Below are 19,256 nucleotides of genomic sequence, written 5' to 3' on the forward strand. Positions count from 1 at the left end.
CAGCACCGCGCGGTCCCGCCATCGGTGGACCCATTTCTACTGGCCTCACCAGGCTTCGCAGCTGTCCCCATCTTCCCCCTGGAGGCAACCTGCGCACGAGGGCATCTGGAGTGAGGTCACTGCCACCTTGATTTTTATTTTAGAAGGGTCTCAGTTCTGCTTAAGAGGGTGAGCTCCTTTGCGCTATTCAAGTAGGGTTTAAACTTATACTCACACAGAATTTAGCCTCTAATCGGCCAGACTTATTTAAACGGCACGGAGTAAAACCTTCCAGTTTTAACATCCACTCTGGTGTTTGCTGGAAATTTGCCACCGAATTTCGGCGCGAGCTGAAGGTTACCAGGATTTATCATTGTTTCCCCAGGATGTTTAACCCCCATGGGCGCCTCTTCTTTCATTTAAGATACTTAAAAAAAAAAAAAAAAAAAAAATTCTTGTAAGCACTTTGGCCATTTTGTTTAAGAAATTTGTTTTATCTCGCCCGGTTTTGAAATCCAGAACTATGTCTGAAATGGGGAGAAGGGAGTGTTGGAGACAGAAACCAGCTGTGTACCAGGAAATAATAAGTATCATGCAAAAATATCACAGCTAATAGATGTCCTTTACGAGTGGAAATATCTATGTTTAATTGCTTTAAAAATGTGGGTGGAAAACCACAATTATACATTGTGATAACAAACCTGTACAGATAATTTCTGAACAATACAAAACAAGTGCTGAAAATTTTTTCTTTAGGATTGATATAAGTATTCCAAAATTATGACACCACCTACCCAAATATCATGTTGCCCCATCTGCAAATCCTTGAAGAGGAATGGTTACCGATCGAATGCATTTAGACTCGTCCTTAATAAAAAGAAAATTGCATAGCTTTTTATACTGTTGTACACCCTCAAATGCATCTTCCAATATCATTGTCAGCTTAGTGTTATTCTCGATATTTAAAATGTTCAATTTTTCAGAGATACATTGTATATAAATTCCTAATAATTATAAACACATCATTTTATTCATCTGATTTTTAATAACATGCATTTTTATAATTACTGTACAACTGAAGTAGACACTGAATTATGCTGTGTGCATGTCTTTATTCAACAGTATATTCTTAGATACCTTGTTCAAACAAATTAAGTGAATTTAAAAGAAAATAAAACATGAAAAAAATATCCTTCCAGTAGAAACAGAATCACAGTGCTTTACAGACAAAAGGAAAGGAAAAGAAGTTCTCATAGGAAAAGAGATTTATTATTACATAGAAAATTCTCACAATAGTTGAAACACACTCCAGAAACTAGTAAACACCTTAGCTAGAGTTGCGCCTATTACTCAGCCCACAAGCATCTGCTTTGTCTTAATTAGAAGGGGGAGGTGAATGACCACTGTTTATTTTCATTTTCCTCATTAATTATGAAAAACTGCATTTAATTCATCTTGCATGGTGAGAGATTGGCTGCGCAGATGTAAGTCGTAAGGGAAGTGGCTGTCGGTGGGCAACCTGAACATGGCACCCTGCCCAAGGGGACCCCTGGGTGGCACTGCACAGTAATGCATGCCGTAATTGTAATTTTTGCCATAGTCCAAGGTTTCTTCTTGCTTCAGGGAAAATATCCCATTATAGTTAATTGGGGGAGGACTTAAGGGACCCTCAAACTGAGGGCTGGCACACTCAGGGGAAGTGCTTTCATAGAAGGATTCATACGCACTGCAATAATTGTAGGGTTTCATGGACTTGGAATTATCAAGAGTTCCATGCCCTGGGGGAGGGGTGAGCTCAGGGCTGTGGTAGGGCGGGTAGAAGGTAGAGTAGGGTGACCTTGTGTGGTGTGCCGCCTCCCCACCCTGACCCATCAGGAAACTCCTGGCATTGAGCTGCAAGCAGCCTGCCACCAAGTTTGTAGTTGGCTGGGAAAGACCTTTGCATAAGTTTTGGACGAACGTGAGCAGATCAGGTCTCTTGCCGATTCTCAGAATTTCAGAAAGTGCCCAGATGTAGTTTTTGGCCAGTCGTAAAGTTTCTATTTTGGACAGTTTTTGGGTTTTAGAATAACAGGGGACCACTTTTCTTAAATTGTCCAGGGCGTCGTTGAGGCCGTGCATCCTGTTCCTCTCGCGCGCGTTAGCTTCCTGTCTCCTGAACTTGACCCTCTCCAGTCGGAGCTTGGTCGTCTTTTTTTTCCTAAGACCCCTCCTTCTGGGCAACCCATTTTCATCTTCCTCTTCCCTGTCTTCCTCCTCTTCTTCTTTCTCAGTCTCTTCTCCAGGGGCCCTTTTGATGCTCTTTCCTCGAAGGACAATCTGTTTGGAAAAGCTTTCTGGTTTCTTAATTTGCTTCTGGTCCTCGCATTCTCTAGAAAACTTTCTGCACATCTGGGATTCTGGCATTACAACTGACTCATCAAACGGTAGTGTTAACATGGTTCTCTAATCTTAAATTACCTGAAAAAATGCCAGCACAATATTTAAAGTGTTTTCATTTTTAAAGTTTATACACTTAAAGCATATTCAATGACTTAATCATAAGAATACAAAAACATGAGAAAAAGACTGATTTTTACATTAAATAAAATTTTTGAGTTTGTGCAGCCTACTAATTATTAAAGAAAACAATGACACATGCAATAGGATTAATTTATACCAAATTATCAAAAGAAAATAAAACAGGAAGTATTTATTGTAATACCACCACCACCTCCATTTCTCTTTGATTTTAAACTGATTTTTAATACACGAAAAGGACAGTGAAATTCAAACAAATGCAAAACATGATATAGCAATGCAGAATTTCATTAATTCCAATTCCCCTGAGTGCAAAATGAGAAGAGGCACCAGTTTTTAAAATAAGAAATGCTACCTCTCCATTAGCTGACAAATTTGTGGAGATTTATTTTTTAGAAAGAAAATAAGCCTTAACTTTATTTGCTGTATTATATAACTGTGAATTTAGATAAGTGGCTGTTGAAATACACCAATTTGAAGAAAAGATTAATCAGAGCCAATTTAAAAACTGCTTTCTTTCTGATCCGTAAAGAAACATGTAAAAGAGCACTCTTTTCCCAACCTTCACCAAAAGAAGCGAGGGGGAGGATTAGGCTAATTTGGGATAAACTCTATAAATAAATTTTTAAAATCACTGGCATTATTTTAAGTCAAGAAAAATATTGAGACTGCTTTTCTGTTTTAAATTTTTCTCAGTGTAATTGTCTGTTTACTGCTGTTCAAATCATCCTGACAAAAAACACTCTCGTAGTGTTTTTGTTCTACGAGCCACAGAAGTCTCCCTCTAGCTAATATCTGACAGGAACGGTCCAAGGATTCTGACTGCAATTGTGCACGTGTATTCAGAATCCCGAATGAAAGGGGAAAATAATTTGTGTTTCAAATGCAATTTTGGCTTTCGTTTGGCGAAGCAGCAAGTATTTTCATCTAAAGTCTTCAAACAACTAGGCATGTTAAAACAGAGACTTTTTAATTTAACAACCTCCAGCTCCCTCAACACACACACACACACACAAACACACACACACACAAACACACACACACAAACTCTTAATAATGTCCACATACTTGCAGTTACATAATAGCCGTGAAAGTATGTGATAATTACATCATAAGAATGAAATATGATAAGAAGTTATAGATGACAAAAGACCATATAAATACTATAAGACAGTGACACTGTATCTTTAAATACTTGCATGCAAAGCCAGCATCAATTGAAGTATATCTTTATTTATATTACCTTAGGTTTTAATTTCATTCAATAATCAGTTTTCATTTTGGATCTTCCACATCTTTTCAGGCTGAGTGTCGCATCGTCTCCTGGAGTCTCTAGATCTGTGTGTATCTGCACTATCTCATTGATCTCTAAAAAGTGACATTGATGCCAACTGCCAGAGCTGGTACCCATGCCATCTGCTAGTGACGTCACAGGGCAGAGAGAACCATGTGATCCTCTCTCTTGGGACCTTCATTCTGCACTGATCATCTGGCATCCCTGTAAGTGGGTACCAGCATTCATGCATCAACACAGAAGGTTAGACTGATAGGAAAAAAATCTGCACCAGCCTTTCACATAGAGTAGGTGCGTTTCTCCTCGAGCTGCTTCGGCTTCACTGGCAATCTGTAGAAAGAGCTGTGTTAGTATTCAGTTTCGCCCTGCCAACGGTGCAACTATTAGGTAGTCGTTAATATTCCCTTCATTTACAAGGTGGGCTTTTGTGTGAGCGAGAGGTTTTTTGTTGTTGTTGTTGTTGATGTTTTATAAAGATCACCATCCCATTTGTGCACCTGGGTACCCAGGGAAAGAAAGCCGTGAAAAGGAGCTGAAATCAGGAAAATGGTCTTGAGATGCTTAACCAAACCAAGATTTGTGTAAGCGAACAGGGATCAACAAAGGTCTCCTTATTTCCTTTCATGGCATGTAACTTATGGGTGTGTGTCTGTGTGTTCTCTTATTGACATGTAAGACTTCTGTGCTTCTTAAGAATTTGGAATAAAAGAACAGTTTCTCCATCTGGGGTCTGTGAAAGACATCCTCAGATGCTCCCCTTTCTACACTTGCTGGTATCTTTCAACAACTTTTCAGAGAGATTCTTTGTATATCTCTGTAAAATGCAGAGACAACTGCAAGTCCACTGTGAAAGATTTCAAACTACATTCTTATGTCCTCTACCCAAAGTCACAACTTCACTCTCTTATTGCCCTCTCTTTACAGCCTTCACTGGCCTGTTCCTTCTCATTTCATTTCATATCATATACAATGAACATAAAAATTATCACTTAGGTTTTTGTCTTTCCCTAGCATTTTGCTGAGTATTTTAGTCAAAGGTTAGCTTTCCTATTTTTTGGAGCTTTCAGATTTTTTTCTTTCTCCTAAAAATCATCCCCTCACATTTTTCCCCCTCTAGATCAAAATTATTTTAAATATCTTCTCATCCCTGTATCAGTGTCCAGTTGTTTTTCTCTGTCAGATTTATTTCATATTTATCTTTTTCTTCCACTTTTCCCTTTTGGTTTCTTAACAAAAGCAGGGTACAAACAATTAAGCAAAGCTGGCAAAGCCTTATAGATAAAACGAACTGTGAAGCCAGAGGCAAACCTCGCCTTCTCCTTTTCTCTACTCCCCTGCCACCACCAGCCCCCTACCCCTGAAATAAAAGGACATTTTATTTCAGGATTGCCTGTCACTAAAGTTAAAAGGGCGCTTTAAAAAAAAATAAAAGTTTAAAAATAGACAAACACAACCTTTGTTGTTTGACAACTGAGTAATCTCCTTCTATAAAGTGAGACAGTATGCTTTTGGTATTAAAGTCATCCCTGGCAGAGTTGTAACTGTTGAATCTGTGTTAGCATTCCCCTTATAAATCCCAGTTTTGAAAGGTTTAAAATTCTGCTGCTTTAATGCACTTTGGTTCCAAATTGGCATCGGGGGACTCAAGCTAAATGCAATTTTTCTCCTGTCATACCCCACTCATTTCCGTCTCCCCACAAAGTTACCTGACTTTGCCTGGACTGTTCGAGAAAAGATGGGGAAGTTGGCAAAAAGAAGAATCATGCTAAGTAAAGGAGGGTCATTTTTTTTCTCTCAGTGGTCTGGTAAAAAAAATGCAAATTTAAAATAAAAATAAGGCTATAAACTCATAACTTAAAATAGGGGGGTAGGTTGGCCTAGCTCATGTTTTTTAAAAAATGAGACACACCAAAGGCATTTCAAATTTGTTGTTTAAGGGGATAGTCCTGGTAATGGGTGCATTAAGTGTATTTCATATAGCTTTTGGTTCAAAAACTACACACACTTTTTATATCAGCACAGAGAATATCTATAGGAAGACCAGGTGCAGAATTTTGTTTGTTCTCACGAATGGTTTACTTTTTAAATGTAAAGGAGCATGAGTATCAGAGTCACAAGCCACAAAGCAGCCAGCCCTGTCATGAATGTTGCATATTGCACCATATTCTAAACTTGCAAAGTCTCCAGGAGCTGCATTGTATTACAGGCATCACAGACATGAAAATCAAAATCCAAGGAACAGATAAAGTGACACATTAGTAGAAAATTATCACCGATGTAGCTCATCCCAAGGATAGATTTTATATTTTATCTTTGCGATGTGCAGACAAATGAGAAACAGCTTTTCCATGAAAACATTTGGGGCTGTTCTATTTCTGCCTTTGAACATGAAATAAAACCCTTTGGTGGTGGTAGTGATGTGGCGAGGGGGAGTATAGAATCTGTGTTGAGGTTTTCTGAGTATTAATCTATTGTTTGAATGTCTTAGTTTTTTTTTTTTTAAAGGGAGGAAACAAAAAGTTGTTATGTCAAGATTTAGCAAGGATTCAGTGTGTTTGTACAATAGTCTTTCAAAAGAAATTTCGTTATGCATTTTCTACTGTAGTTCCAGATATGCAAATGTCTGTGCTGTTAATATGCATTCATAACATACACCATAACGGCTGTTCTACTCTCTGCTAAGAAAGCATGTTAACACCAGTACTCCAAACAGAAATACATTGTGAGTTATAGACAAATACTCGGAGTATAGGGAGTGTATCATCACCATTTCTCATTTTACGGCAATCCACTGCACACCAAAGTTTACATCTATAACTCAATTTAATATTAATTGAACTGATATGTTCTTTGCTTCTGAGGCCATGACATTTTTTAATAGATTTTTAAAAATTGCCCAATGTCTATCTGCCTGCCTCTGTCTTGCTTTCACTGGGTGAATGTTCATATTTCACTTATAAAAATGACCCAGAGAAAATTTAGGTATAATTTGACTCAGTTGCAAGGCAACAGAGGCGTAAAGTCTAAATTAAGACTCAAGTGTTGTTATTTTTAGGTCATCCAGTTGGTACCTGTGTCTTAGCAAATGGGAATTCTGTTGACTCTCTTTTTCACAATCCCCTTATTACTTAAGAGATCAGTTTGGAACATGACAGGCATTTTTCTCAGCTCTCCAAGGGTATAAGGCAGTAGAATGTAGATCTGGGCAGGATCAGGCAGCAAAATCTCAAGACCAGAGTTTTTTTCCCCAGAAGTAGGGTACTTCCTGAGATAGATTTTGGACAATTTTCTCTATTGCCTTTTTTTTTTTTTTTTTTTTTTTTTTTTAAAGCTTTTAGACAAATGCTTCAGGGCAGCCTGGAAGCCTGTGAACCAGCCCAGTGTTAATCCCTAGAGTTTTAACTCTGTGATCCGCATTGCCTTGAAAGAGTTTTAAGGCTGTGGCAGAGCATCCCACTTTGGAAAACAGCCCTTGGGGTTTAAATAAAGGTATTTAACTTGTAAGACAAAACACAAAACAACCTAATTTCCCTTGAAACTTTAGAGGGCTTAAAAATATAATTTAAACTAGATGTCTTAATATTTTGTTTATGTGTATTACACGAGGCTTACTTAGACTAAATAGATAATCTGGAAATAAAGCAACATTTGGATTGTTTTTTAGATTTCTTTCAGAGTGAAGACTAGAGTGAATTGTACTATTATTATGCAATTTTAAAATATATGGTTGTTTATGCCACTCACAAAACGCTGCAACATTCAGTCTTTGACTTTAGTCTTTGCACAAAACAGCACTGCAGTCCTTTCCAGAAATACCTTTCTCATTTTTCTTCCGTGAAGCATACTTTTTATTTTACTCACCAAACCACATTTATTAAATTCATTTTCTAATTTGTTATCAAATAAGGTCACCTGAATCTGCCAGTGAAAACTTCTACCAGTATGAGAAAACCAGTATTATTGGACTGAGTTATTATACTTCCAGCCATTAGTAAAGAAATGGTGTTTTATTAACTTTTGTGATCTTACTGTAAGAAAATGTAGTTTCCTTTAGGCTTTTACAAATATTAAGAACGATTTATTGTCACTGATTACTATTTTTTATGCTGCTGAATTCAAAATTATTGCTATATTCCAGTGTTGTAATCGTTACTTATAAACATAGAAAACAGAAGTGCAGTTTGTCTTTTTCCTGTTACATGAATCCATTTTGTAAGATTGGAGTGGGTACTTTATAAGGAGATTTTTTTTTGCAAAAATTTATGCAAACCGCATCTTGAAAATCAAGTTTTATATTAGTTGCTTGTATGATGACATGCAGACTCTCTTCACACAAGGGATTCCTGGATGGATTTTAAGAGGTTCTGGAGCTTCCTAAGATTATGTACAAATTTGGCATATATGTACATACGTACATTTTTCTAAAGAAAGGCTTTCTTTCAGATTCTTAAAAAGTTGAGAATCACAACAAGAATTTTGATGACCAACTAACCTTGCTTTAAGTCTCATCCTGCTGTTTAATAGCTATGTGTCATTCATTCATTCATTCACTCATTCATTTATTCATCCATTCAACAAAGGTTTACTGAATCTCTTTTGGAGTAATTCTTGACTCCGCTTTTTCACACACTAGAACCAAATGTCTGCAGATTCTCTCAGTACTATCTTAAAACTATATCCAGGATCTGACCACTTTCTGGCAATTCCACTACTCCTACCCTGGTCCAGACTGCCTTCATCTTTCACCTGGCCTAAATGGCACCTGGGCTTTCACTCTTGGCTCCTTACATTCCGTACACAGTCCTCAATTCAGCATCCTGAGCATCTGGTTAAAACATGAATCAGATTGTGTTCCTCTATGCTCGGAAACCTTCAATGGCTTCCCCTCTCCCTCAGTCAAAACCTAAACTTAACAGAGGCCCAGAGGCTTCCTCTGGCCTTTCTGATCTCACCTTCTACCACTCTCCCCTTCACTCACTCAGCTCCAGCCGCACTGGCCCTCGGCTCTTCCTCACACTCTCAGGCACGCTCCTACCTCAGGATAGTTGCACTTAGTCCTACTTGGAATCTCCTTCCATGGTTTATTCTCACATTCTTCGTCTCTGCTCAAATGCTCCTATCAGGGAGGTCCCCTTTGACCACCCTAGTTTACACTGTACCCCTACCCCCATCTATCCCTCTCTATCCACCTTCCACCAGTTTTGCTTTTCTCAGTAGGGATTATCACTTGCTAACACAATACATGTACTTATTTAATGTGTGTATTAATCTGCAGTTCTAGTGCCTGCTCATGAAAGGCCATAAGTACATACTTGTTGAATGAAGATATTTGTTCCAGGCACTGGGTTAGTGGTGGCTATTCAATGGCGTGTAGAACAGCCATGGCAAAATTGTTGGGAAGTTTACAGTCTAAACGGTGGGCAGGCAATGAACAGGTAAACATAGAAATGTGAAATTTACATGTTGCTGGCTACAGAGAATCATGGGAAGATCTGCTGGATTACATGGGAACCTTTTTCTGAGTCATCTTTTATGCTGAGCTGTGAAGGAAGAGCAACAGAAGCAAGAGTACATGTGGAATGTCTAACGTTCTGGGAGGACCAGAAGGGTCAGAGCACAGTGAGAGTAAGGACCAGACCATATGAGATTGTGAATTGGTGAAGTATTTGGAATTTATTTCAAAGAAAGACATTGAGGGTTTAAGGCAATTTAAGGTTTGAAAGGATCATTCTGGATGCTTTGGAGAGAAGAAAAGAAGAAACAGGGAGAGATTTACAAAGCCTGTGAGAGTGGACAGAACAAGAGGGGCCTGGCTGTGGCCTGGATTAGAGTGGTGGTAATGGAAATGGAGAGAGGAGGCCTGGAAATATATTTTGGAGATACAGTCAGCAGAACTTACTGATGGATGGGCGTGGATTAGATGTGGGAAATTTCCTTAACCTCTGGTCCTGATGATAATGAACAGTACTCTTTCACGTGTAATCCGCCAAGCACCAGGCTAAATGCCTCATTTACAGTTGACCCTTGAATAATTTGGGGGTGGGTGATAGGGGTACCAACCCTCTTCACAGTCGAAAGTCCATGTATAACTTATAGTTGGCCTTCCACACACACAATTCCTTCATATCCATGGTTCCGCATCCTTGGGTTCAATCAACGGTGGATGGTGTAGTACTATGATATTTACTATTGAAAAATTTTGTAAGTGTACCCATGCAATTCCAACTGTGTTGTTCAAGGGTCAACTGTACATTGTCTCATGGGAACCTTGCAATAAGGTAGACGTGACTATCTCCGTTGTAGACTCCATGAAACTACACGGCTCAGAGAATTAACGTACCCACAACTGCTCAGTTTTTAAGTGGGAGAATCACGATTTGGACATAAGTCTGTCTGAATCCAAATCCTAGTTTCTTAACAACTCACACTTTACTGATTTAAGTATTAAATGATCAAATGTCAATGAACTGCCTAGAACTGTTTCTAGTACAAAATAAATCCTGAATAAATAATAAATATTAGATGAAGTAGAAAAACTGAACCATGAATCTATTCACAAAATGAAGAATTATCCTATTAATATATCTGGTGACTTAAGGGTTTTTACTATACATTTGTCTTTTAGAGCCATGTGCATAGACAGGTAGATCAGTAGACTGCCATGTATGACATAATCCTGTAACAATGATTACAGTCGTCATGACTGAGCTTCTGTTTGTCTGGAGTAGTTGAGGGTTGAGTTGTTCATTTATTCTTTCATTCTTTTTCATTCCTTCAACAAAACACTTACATTTGTGTGTTACCACTCTAGATATTATTAGGAAAAATAAAGATAAACAACAAAGAGCCCCACCTCTCAAGGAAGTTAGAGTTGAATTAACACACAAAATATGTCCACAATATTCTAATTAAAAGCAGAGTGAGCTTACTATGATAAGAGAGTTTGTTGGTAGGGAATGAAGAAAACATTTGAGTTTGCAAGTATTTGGAGAATTATTTTCATTTGAAGTATAATAAAGACTGAAAAGCACACATGACAATAAGTACACAGCTCAATTAATTTTGACAAATTGAACACATCTGTGTAATAAGATTGTGATCAAGAAACAGAACATTACCAGAAGCCTCCTTCCTGCCCCTTCCAGATACCCAACACTTTTCCCCAAGAGAGAGCACTATCCTGAATTCTAACAGCATTGCTTGGTTTTGTTCATTTTGTATATTATATAAATGGAATCATTCAGTATATACTTTTGGGGGATCTGATTTCTTTATCTCAGCATTTTGTTTGTGCAGTTTATCCATGTTGTTGCACGTAACTGTAGAATGTTCATTCTCATTGCTGTATAATATTCAATTGTATGACTATATCATAATTTGTTTCTCCATTCTGTTGTTGACAGGTGTTTGGATAATTTCCAGTTTGGGGCTATTATAAGTAGTGTTATCCTAATACAGATAATTTAGTAAACATATATACGTTAGGTGTAGTCCATTCCTAGGTATATATCCAACAGAAATGCATACATGTATTCTGCATGTGTAATTTTAAGAGGAATTCGGAATAGGACATTTAGAAAGAGTTAATCTTTAGTAATTACCTACATGATAGTCACACATTTTCTAAGATCATTACACAAGATCAATAACATTATCCCAAAGCTATGGAGTCTGTTACCAATCTACAAGTATTTATTGAGTGATTCCTATGCGACAAGCCACTGTGATACTGGAGAAAGACAGTAGAAGATACAATCCTCTCCTTCAATGACTCAAGAATCCTGTTTAGGAAATGAAACTAACAAACTTAAAGCATTGAGATGCATGAGGGGCAGACTATGGCATAGAGTATCAAACAAATGAATATTTGCTTTGTTTATGTAATATCCTTTAGGAAGATAGTGCAAATTTAAGATTATGCAGAAGGTTTACCAAGGACATATTTCAGAATACTTGCACTTAAAGAGTACTTTAGTTGATTTTAAGTTTTAAAACATGAAGGCTAAATTATTGACTAACATTTAATCATGTTAATATTGACTAATATTTTAATACTTTCTTTGTACCAGCTTTTCTGCATATGCTATATAATTCTTACAACAGCTGAGAGGATTATATACATAAGCAGACCAGTATAGTAGCTAAAGCATAAGTACATAAGCAGATCGGTATGTGGTATCGGGAACCAGAACCCCTGGTTCTAACACTTTCTTGCTGGTTGACTCTAAGTAAGGTCCTATGCTTCAGGTTTTCCATCCGTCAAATGGGGATAAATATATTCTTATCTCACAGGTTGTTGGATATACATGACTATAATATTAGCTGGCACATAGTAAGCCTTGCATTATTATTTGCTGGATTATTTTAAAATAAAAATAGGGGGAGGTTAAAAATAAGGCATTTATGTGAAATAATTCCTCAACTCTTTGTGAAGGAAAGGCTCACGTCTATGGCAATGTCCTCTGGTTTTCCAAGCATTCGGGTTATAGGTGGAGAGCACATATTATGTTGTCAATGAAATCAATTATTTTGAAAATGTTATATCCTTTTGCTTACAAATTTAGCTCCTTGGGCCAGGAAATATAGCAAAATGTTAAAGACAAATACCATCTGAGGGAAGGTTGAGCCAGGCTGCAAATGTTTAAGGGACTTGAGCTTCTCTGCTATGAATACTCCATTTCTTTCTTATAGAAACACTGAAGACTTTGCACTTTGTCTCCACCTACTTTAGAATTTCTTAGTGGCTTTGATGGAAGGAATACACTACAAACCCAGACGATAAACAGACTGAAAGCGTTTTTAGTCCTAATGTTTACATGCTTGCAGATATAAGGCCATGAGATGACTTTGGAAACTAAAGCATTAGATTAAAAGGCTAACTTTGCTAATGCCACGGATTCAAACACACACAGGCACAATCCAGTCACCCCCCAAGAGACCACATGTATTTGTCCCGAGATCTGCCATATGCAGGTAGAACTTATAACCCCTAGATCACGCTAAAAAAAAAATCATTGTTTACACCTATAGCAATAGAATAAGCAGCGAACTAATCCTACACAAAATGAAAAAGCCCAAATCATTATTTGTCTTTTTGTATTTTAGACTTCTGGTTGGTTTGCTCTGTTTGGCTGGCAAATCTCATCTAATTACAGTATATTTTTCATTTGTGTTTTAAAATAGCAATCCGAACCCACTGTTATTATAACATATGTGGTAAGTTGTTGTTCCTGGGGTGGTAATAAATTCATGGCGATCCATTCACATCCTCATGGGTTGGAATTAATCTTTCTCCTCTGATTTCCCACTACACTTTGTGGTTCTATTATTGTGTGTAGCATAATTTACTTTGTAGTGGAGCTATTTGTGAATGCATCTGTCTCCCCAGCTAGATCGTGAGGACAAAAACTGTCTCGGATTTCTGTTTGTTTCATTCTGTTTTGCGGTCCCTACGTCACACAACACGCTGATTTGTACTTAGTAGGGACTCAATCAATATTGATAGTAGAATTGAATTGATCAATTGTAGTCATAGCACATTTGACTGCTCTCCTTAGAGCAATGAGGCAATTGATGAATGACTACAATCGATCAATTGTAGTCATAGCACATTTGGCTGCTCACCTTAGAGCAATGAGGCCCATCTGTCAATCAAAGCTGTAATCTTTTCTTCATTAACGCCATGGCTAAGCAATGAGGTAATAAGTCAGTGACAGAGAGCTTCATGCCTCACATACTGTAAGTTAAATGGTAGATTATATAATTCCTTAAGCAGGAAAATCTCCTTTGGAAAGCATGAGGCTCTAAGGTGGCAAAAATGATCAGTAATTTTATTCAGCCTACGTGTGAAGATTGAACCCAGATATCTCCTTCCTATTTTTTTTTTAATCCAAAAAGGCTGCTGCAGTGCTAATTATTTCTTTCAAAAGCTAGAGTAACTATTTCACTAAGCAGTTTGCAGTTCATTTTGGCCACCAATACTGGTACAAGATCCAGTCTAAGACTGTGGCACATGGCTTTGAATTCTCTTATTGGCCAGTGTCATTTTCTGCAGGAAATATATCATTATCCCTTTGATTCAAAGATTAAGCATTCCCCAGGCTGGATTTTCTACCATTCACAGGATGTAAGTTTGGCTTGTTAGTGGCGATGATAACTTGCAGTACGCCAGCTCTACTTTTCCCCGTTACTTTTTTTGGGAGATATTGATATAAAAAAGAATGGAAGGGACCGTCCTCCGTCATGCTCCATCTGGCCCTGCTGGTTACTTGGCTGCTGAGGCAGCGCATACGTTTGGTGGACTGATAAGGAATGGGAAATCCACGATATTAATAACGATCCTCTTCTCCAAAGCAAAAATCCTTCCAGATTAGCATGTCTCTTACAAACAATCCATGTTGGGAGGGGGCTGAGAGAGAATCAGTGGAGAAAATGAAACAGAAGTAAGTGAATATATTACGTATTTGGAATTAAAGACCAGACAGGACACCTAAAGATGGCATGTACTTAACAGCTGCGATTATTGAATGTCTAGCATGATAAACCAATAGAATACGGTGCCTGTCCTTAAAAGACTCCTGGTCTTTAGGGGCATTTAGACTCATGTAGACACATCCCTAAAGTAGTGGGGGGTAAGAGTCATTTATAACAGTGGTCCCCAACCTTTTTGGCACCAGGGACCGGTTTCGTGGAAGACAATTCTTCCATGGACGGAGTCGGGGTGGGGGGGAATGGTTCAGGCGGCAATGCGAGTGATGGGGAGCAATGGGGAGCGGCAGGTGAAACTTTGCTTGCTCGCCCATGGCTCACCTCCTGCTGTGCGGCCCGGTTCCTAACAGGCCTCGGACTGATACCAGTCCATGGCCCGGGGGTTGGGGACCCCTGATTTATACGACTCCATAGAAGAAGTCTGTCTCTTTCAGGTTTGAAATGATCCTAGACATTTTTGGTAGTGATGGCAATAAAAACATAATAGCCCATTGGAAATGTGGATGAAATTAACATTCTTACCTGGAAGAATGATAATTTTTCTACAATAGGAAAGAGTAGATTGAAAAGGAAATTTTGAAATGTAACTTGTGAGGTCTTTGAGAACTTGGTTTTTAACTATTCCTCAGGAGACTTTGGTGATTATACTTGGTGATTGTGTTGCTATATAAGAAGTATAATCCAAGATGGATTGTATTATTATATGAATAATTATATATATGTTTATATATACAATAATATATATAAACATATATATGTTTATATTTTTTATTCTTGTGTACTGTGCTTAATGGATAAATCGACCTATCCACCTGTCATTGGAGATAGGGCCTTGCCAACAGCACTTTTTAAACCTCCACATGGTTGAGAATCTCTGTGCTTTGGGAGTTACCCACTAACCTACAAGGACCTTAGGAATACCTTTTAGAAGTGTCTGCCTCTTTTATTTCCTTCAACTTCCAGTTTTCATAAGCCACCCACTCTCCATATGAAATACACCTGGTTGGAGGACATAGCAGAATGGGTATACTACTAAGACTGCCAGATTTAGCAAATAAAAATGCAGGACACCTAGTTGAATTTGAATTTCAGACATATTTATGTATGGGACAAACATACTAAAAAGTATTCATTGTCTTTCTGAAATTCAGATTTAACTGGGCGTCCTATATTTTACCTGGCAACTCTATATGCTTCCTTTATTCTTGGAACCCCAAGTTGCTTTTTCCTCGTAAAATACACTTTCTGATTAACATGCTATGCACTAATAAAGTGTTTTCCAAAGAATGCTCTGTAGACTGTTAATGGGAATCGCAATGAAAAGAGTTGCATGGTCTAAGGTATTTTCTTTCAAGTGGGCTCTCTTGATTTCTTCCATATGCCCAATCACATTATGACTTTCCAAGAGCAGGGGAGCATGTCCCAAATTTGTTAGACCACTATGAGTGACTTCCTTTCTTCCTGGAGTATCTTGCAGAACTGAAATTTCTGATGGGCTACACATAGTATCCTGGCAAGGGCCAATATGCTTTTATTTATGATGAGTGTGATGGGTATTTTGAACCTGCCTCACTGATTTACTTTCCTTTCCTTTTTTGCTCTTACTGGCTTCTGTGATGAGTTGTACATTGCAGGGTGAAATCCAGCTTTCTCTTTTATCTCAAGTGTTTTACAGTCTCCCTTTGTGACTGGGGTAGGTTTAGTTAGAGCTAGAGTATAGTTGATTTACAATGTTGTGTTAATTTCTGCTGTACAGCAAAGTGATTCATATATATATATATATATATATATATATATATATATATATATATTATTTTCCTTTATGGTCTATTATGGAATATCAAATGTAGTTCCCTGTGCTATACAGTAGGACCTTGTTGTTTGTCCATTCTATATATAATAGTGCACATCTGCTAATCTCAAACTCCCAATCCTTCCCTCCCTACATCCCCTCAGACTTGGCAACCACAAGTCTGTTCTCTATGTCTGTGAATCTGTTTCTGTTTCATAGACATGTTCTTTTCTGTCGTATTTGAAATTCCACATTTAAGTGATATCATATGGTATTTGTCTTTCTCTTTCTGACTTACTTCATTTAATATGATAATCTTTAAGTTCATCCATGTTGCTGCAAATGGCATTATTTCATTCTTTTTTATAGCTGAGTATTCCGTTGTATATATGTACCACATCTTCTTTATCATGAATTTTATCTTATTGTTGGATGAAGGGCACCTAAAGCAGGTGTACAGGGCCAGCCACATAATTAGTGGGGCTGAGAATCCATTGAGGATGCAGGGACCCTAGTTCGGAAATTATTAAGAATTTCAAGATGGCAACAATAGATCATTAAACCAAGCATGGGGCCCTTCTGAGTGCAGGGTCTTTCTGAGTGAGTGCCCGCTCAGGTGGCACACCCATGAAAGTCAGCCCTGTGGGAGCACCATCCTCAGTGTCAAGACACTGAGAGTCTTCACCCAGGAAACCCCAGAAAGAATTTTCAAAGGCTAATAATCAAAACTATCTTCATAGTTACCAAGAAGTCATAAGCAGAAGCAAGGTAACTAGATTGGGCCCCAGAAGACGTAGAATTTTGATATTTTATTTATTGTGGATTTTTGCATTAATTTTGAATTTTAAAAACCTTGTGTTATTTATATTGATTTTGATACTATCTTAGTCTGCTCAGGCTGCTATAACAAAGAAACCAAGACTGGGTAGCTTAAACAACAGAAATTTACTTCTCACAGTTCTGGAAGCTGGAAGTCCAAGATCAATGTGCCAGTAAATTCAGTTTCTAGTGAAGAAGGGCTCTCTTCCTGGCCTGCAGACAGCCACCTTCTCACTGTGCCCTCACATGACCTTTCTTTGTTGCACATACTGGAAGAGTGAAGGAGACAGGGAGAGAGGGAGAGAGAGGGAGATCTCTTCCTCATGTCATAAGGTCACTAATCCTATCCTGAGGGACACAACCTCATGACTTAATCTAACCCTATTTACATCCCAAAGGCCCCATCTCCAAAAACCATCTCATTGGGAGTTAGGGCTTCAGCTACAATCTTTGGGGGGTGTAGACACTTACTCCATAACAGGCACCCCCTTAAATTTTGTTCTGGGGTGAGTGCTCACTCACACGCCCCTAACCCTGGCCTGGCAAATGGTGATGAAAAATTATGCTCTATCATTATTTACTTTAAAACATAGTTTAAAAAGGGAAACATTTTCTTCATTTATTTCTGTTTTACAACTCAAACACAGAGCTACATACATATTACATAGATACATACATACACCCCAATGAATAAATATGATTTCTTGGAAATAGCTGGCACAAAATCTAGAATCATTCTTTAAGAATACTTCAAATGGAAGTGAAAAATGTAAGATAATCTATTTGTCATTAGAATTATACTTATTTCAGATGAGTGTTTGTTTTAAGAAAGGCAAATTCTAAAAAATAATTGTGGCCAAACATATTTTATCTGGTAATTTATCTGCTATATGTTTTTTCTTTCTCCATATGAAAACAGTTACTTGGTTAATCATAACTTCTGAATAATGCAAAAGAGGCTGTTCTTATTTAACAAATCACAGCTTTAGTTATTTTCTTAAGTTTCTGGACCACTGTTGATTTATTTTTTTGAATTTTTGCTTACTTGTAGTGGCCATCTGTTTCTGAGTGCCAAGAGTCATTTCTTTATATTTTGGCAAAATACTCTTCTTTTCTTTGGCAGATGAGCCCTCTTCAGTCCGTATGCTTTTTGTGGTCCTAACTCCACCTCTGGAGATAGGTTAGACCCAGGGGCCAGTCAACAATTCCATTCCCTGGATGGAGTGCTTGCTTGGGGATCAGCATGGGGCCCAAGTACGCCCAATGAGAGTCAGCCCCAGGTTTTTGATGGAACTGTTGGAAAAAGGAACTTTTTTTTCCACTGAGGCTGCTGAGCTGGAAGAATGTCAGCCTGGAGCTGCTAGTGCCATCTTGGCCACTCCTGAGGAGAGGCTGATGGAGAAAAATGCACTCACAGAGGGAGAGATGCCAAGACATGGTGAGGAGCAGATCCCTAATGGCATTTTTTGAACACCTGGATCAAGCCATGCCTGAAGCAAGACTACCCCAGAATTTTAGTTATGTAAACAATAAGTTCACTTTAAAAATTCTGGTTTAAGTTTCTGTCACTTACCACTAAGAGTACTGACGAACTTTAATGCACTGAAATTTCAGAACTGGAGATGAGTGATGATTATATTGCAAAAGTGGTCCCTTATTAATACCGAAGTCAGTCTGAGGGCTCATTAATTGATACCTTTCCCCAGACTATGTTAGATGCCTCCTTATAAGTACCTGGACTGGTACACTTGCACAAAGAATTGTAACTGCCTGCTTACCTGTCGGTCTCTTCTCTTGGACTGTGATAAGCCCCTTTGTGTGTGTGTGTGTGTGTGTGTGTGTGTGTGTGTGTGTATGTTTGTGTTTGTTTGTTTTTTTTTTTTTTTGGCCACACGGCTTATGGGTTCTTAGTTCCCTGACCAGAGATCGAACCTGTGCCCCCTGCAGTGGAAGCACGTGAAGTCTTAACCACTGGACCGCCAGGGAAGTCTGTGATAAGCCCCTCTGGAGACTGTTTTTGGGTTCAAGGGCATTCATTTGGTGCTTACTAAGTGCTAGGCCCTATTGGGTACTTTATTCCGTTGTCTAATTGTCACAATAATCCTGTAAAGTATCTGTGCCTTTTTTTCTTAGTATCTTCATGACTGGCTTGTAGCTCTGTGTGTGTGTGTCAGGGGCCAACTATGTAACTAGGAGTTTTCTGAATTTACATCCCTTTTGAACATATATTTAAACTCAAGAACAACTGAACCAATTCTTTAGAACAGAGGTGGAGAAACTTTTCTCTCAAAGGCCAAGCAGTAAAAATTTAAAGGCTTTTTTTGCAGGTCATAGGGTCTCTTTTACTATCGTAATGTGAAAGCA

At 38.2% G+C, this 19,256-nt stretch overlaps 1 protein-coding gene across 2 annotated transcripts in view; it reads right to left on the reverse strand.

The window, feature by feature from the left end:
- Positions 1-19,256, reverse strand: part of NEUROD6 (neuronal differentiation 6) — a 199,467-nt gene continuing 180,211 nt past the window's right edge. Inside the window, exons 1-2 of one of the 2 annotated variants that reach the window (XM_082399475.1) lie at positions 3,743-19,256; positions 1-2,439 (exon numbers count right to left, since the gene is read on the reverse strand). The exon at positions 3,743-19,256 is cut by the window's right edge and continues 25,470 nt beyond it. In XM_082399475.1, the coding sequence (XP_082255601.1) occupies positions 1,405-2,418 (1,014 nt within the window). In that variant the 5' untranslated portion in view covers positions 2,419-2,439; positions 3,743-19,256 and the 3' untranslated portion in view covers positions 1-1,404. The other variant, XM_082399476.1, reaches the window with a different exon arrangement.

Source organism: Balaenoptera borealis, assembly GCF_965194805.1.
Source record: "Balaenoptera borealis genome assembly, chromosome: 7".
Lineage (NCBI taxonomy): Eukaryota > Metazoa > Chordata > Mammalia > Artiodactyla > Balaenopteridae > Balaenoptera > Balaenoptera borealis.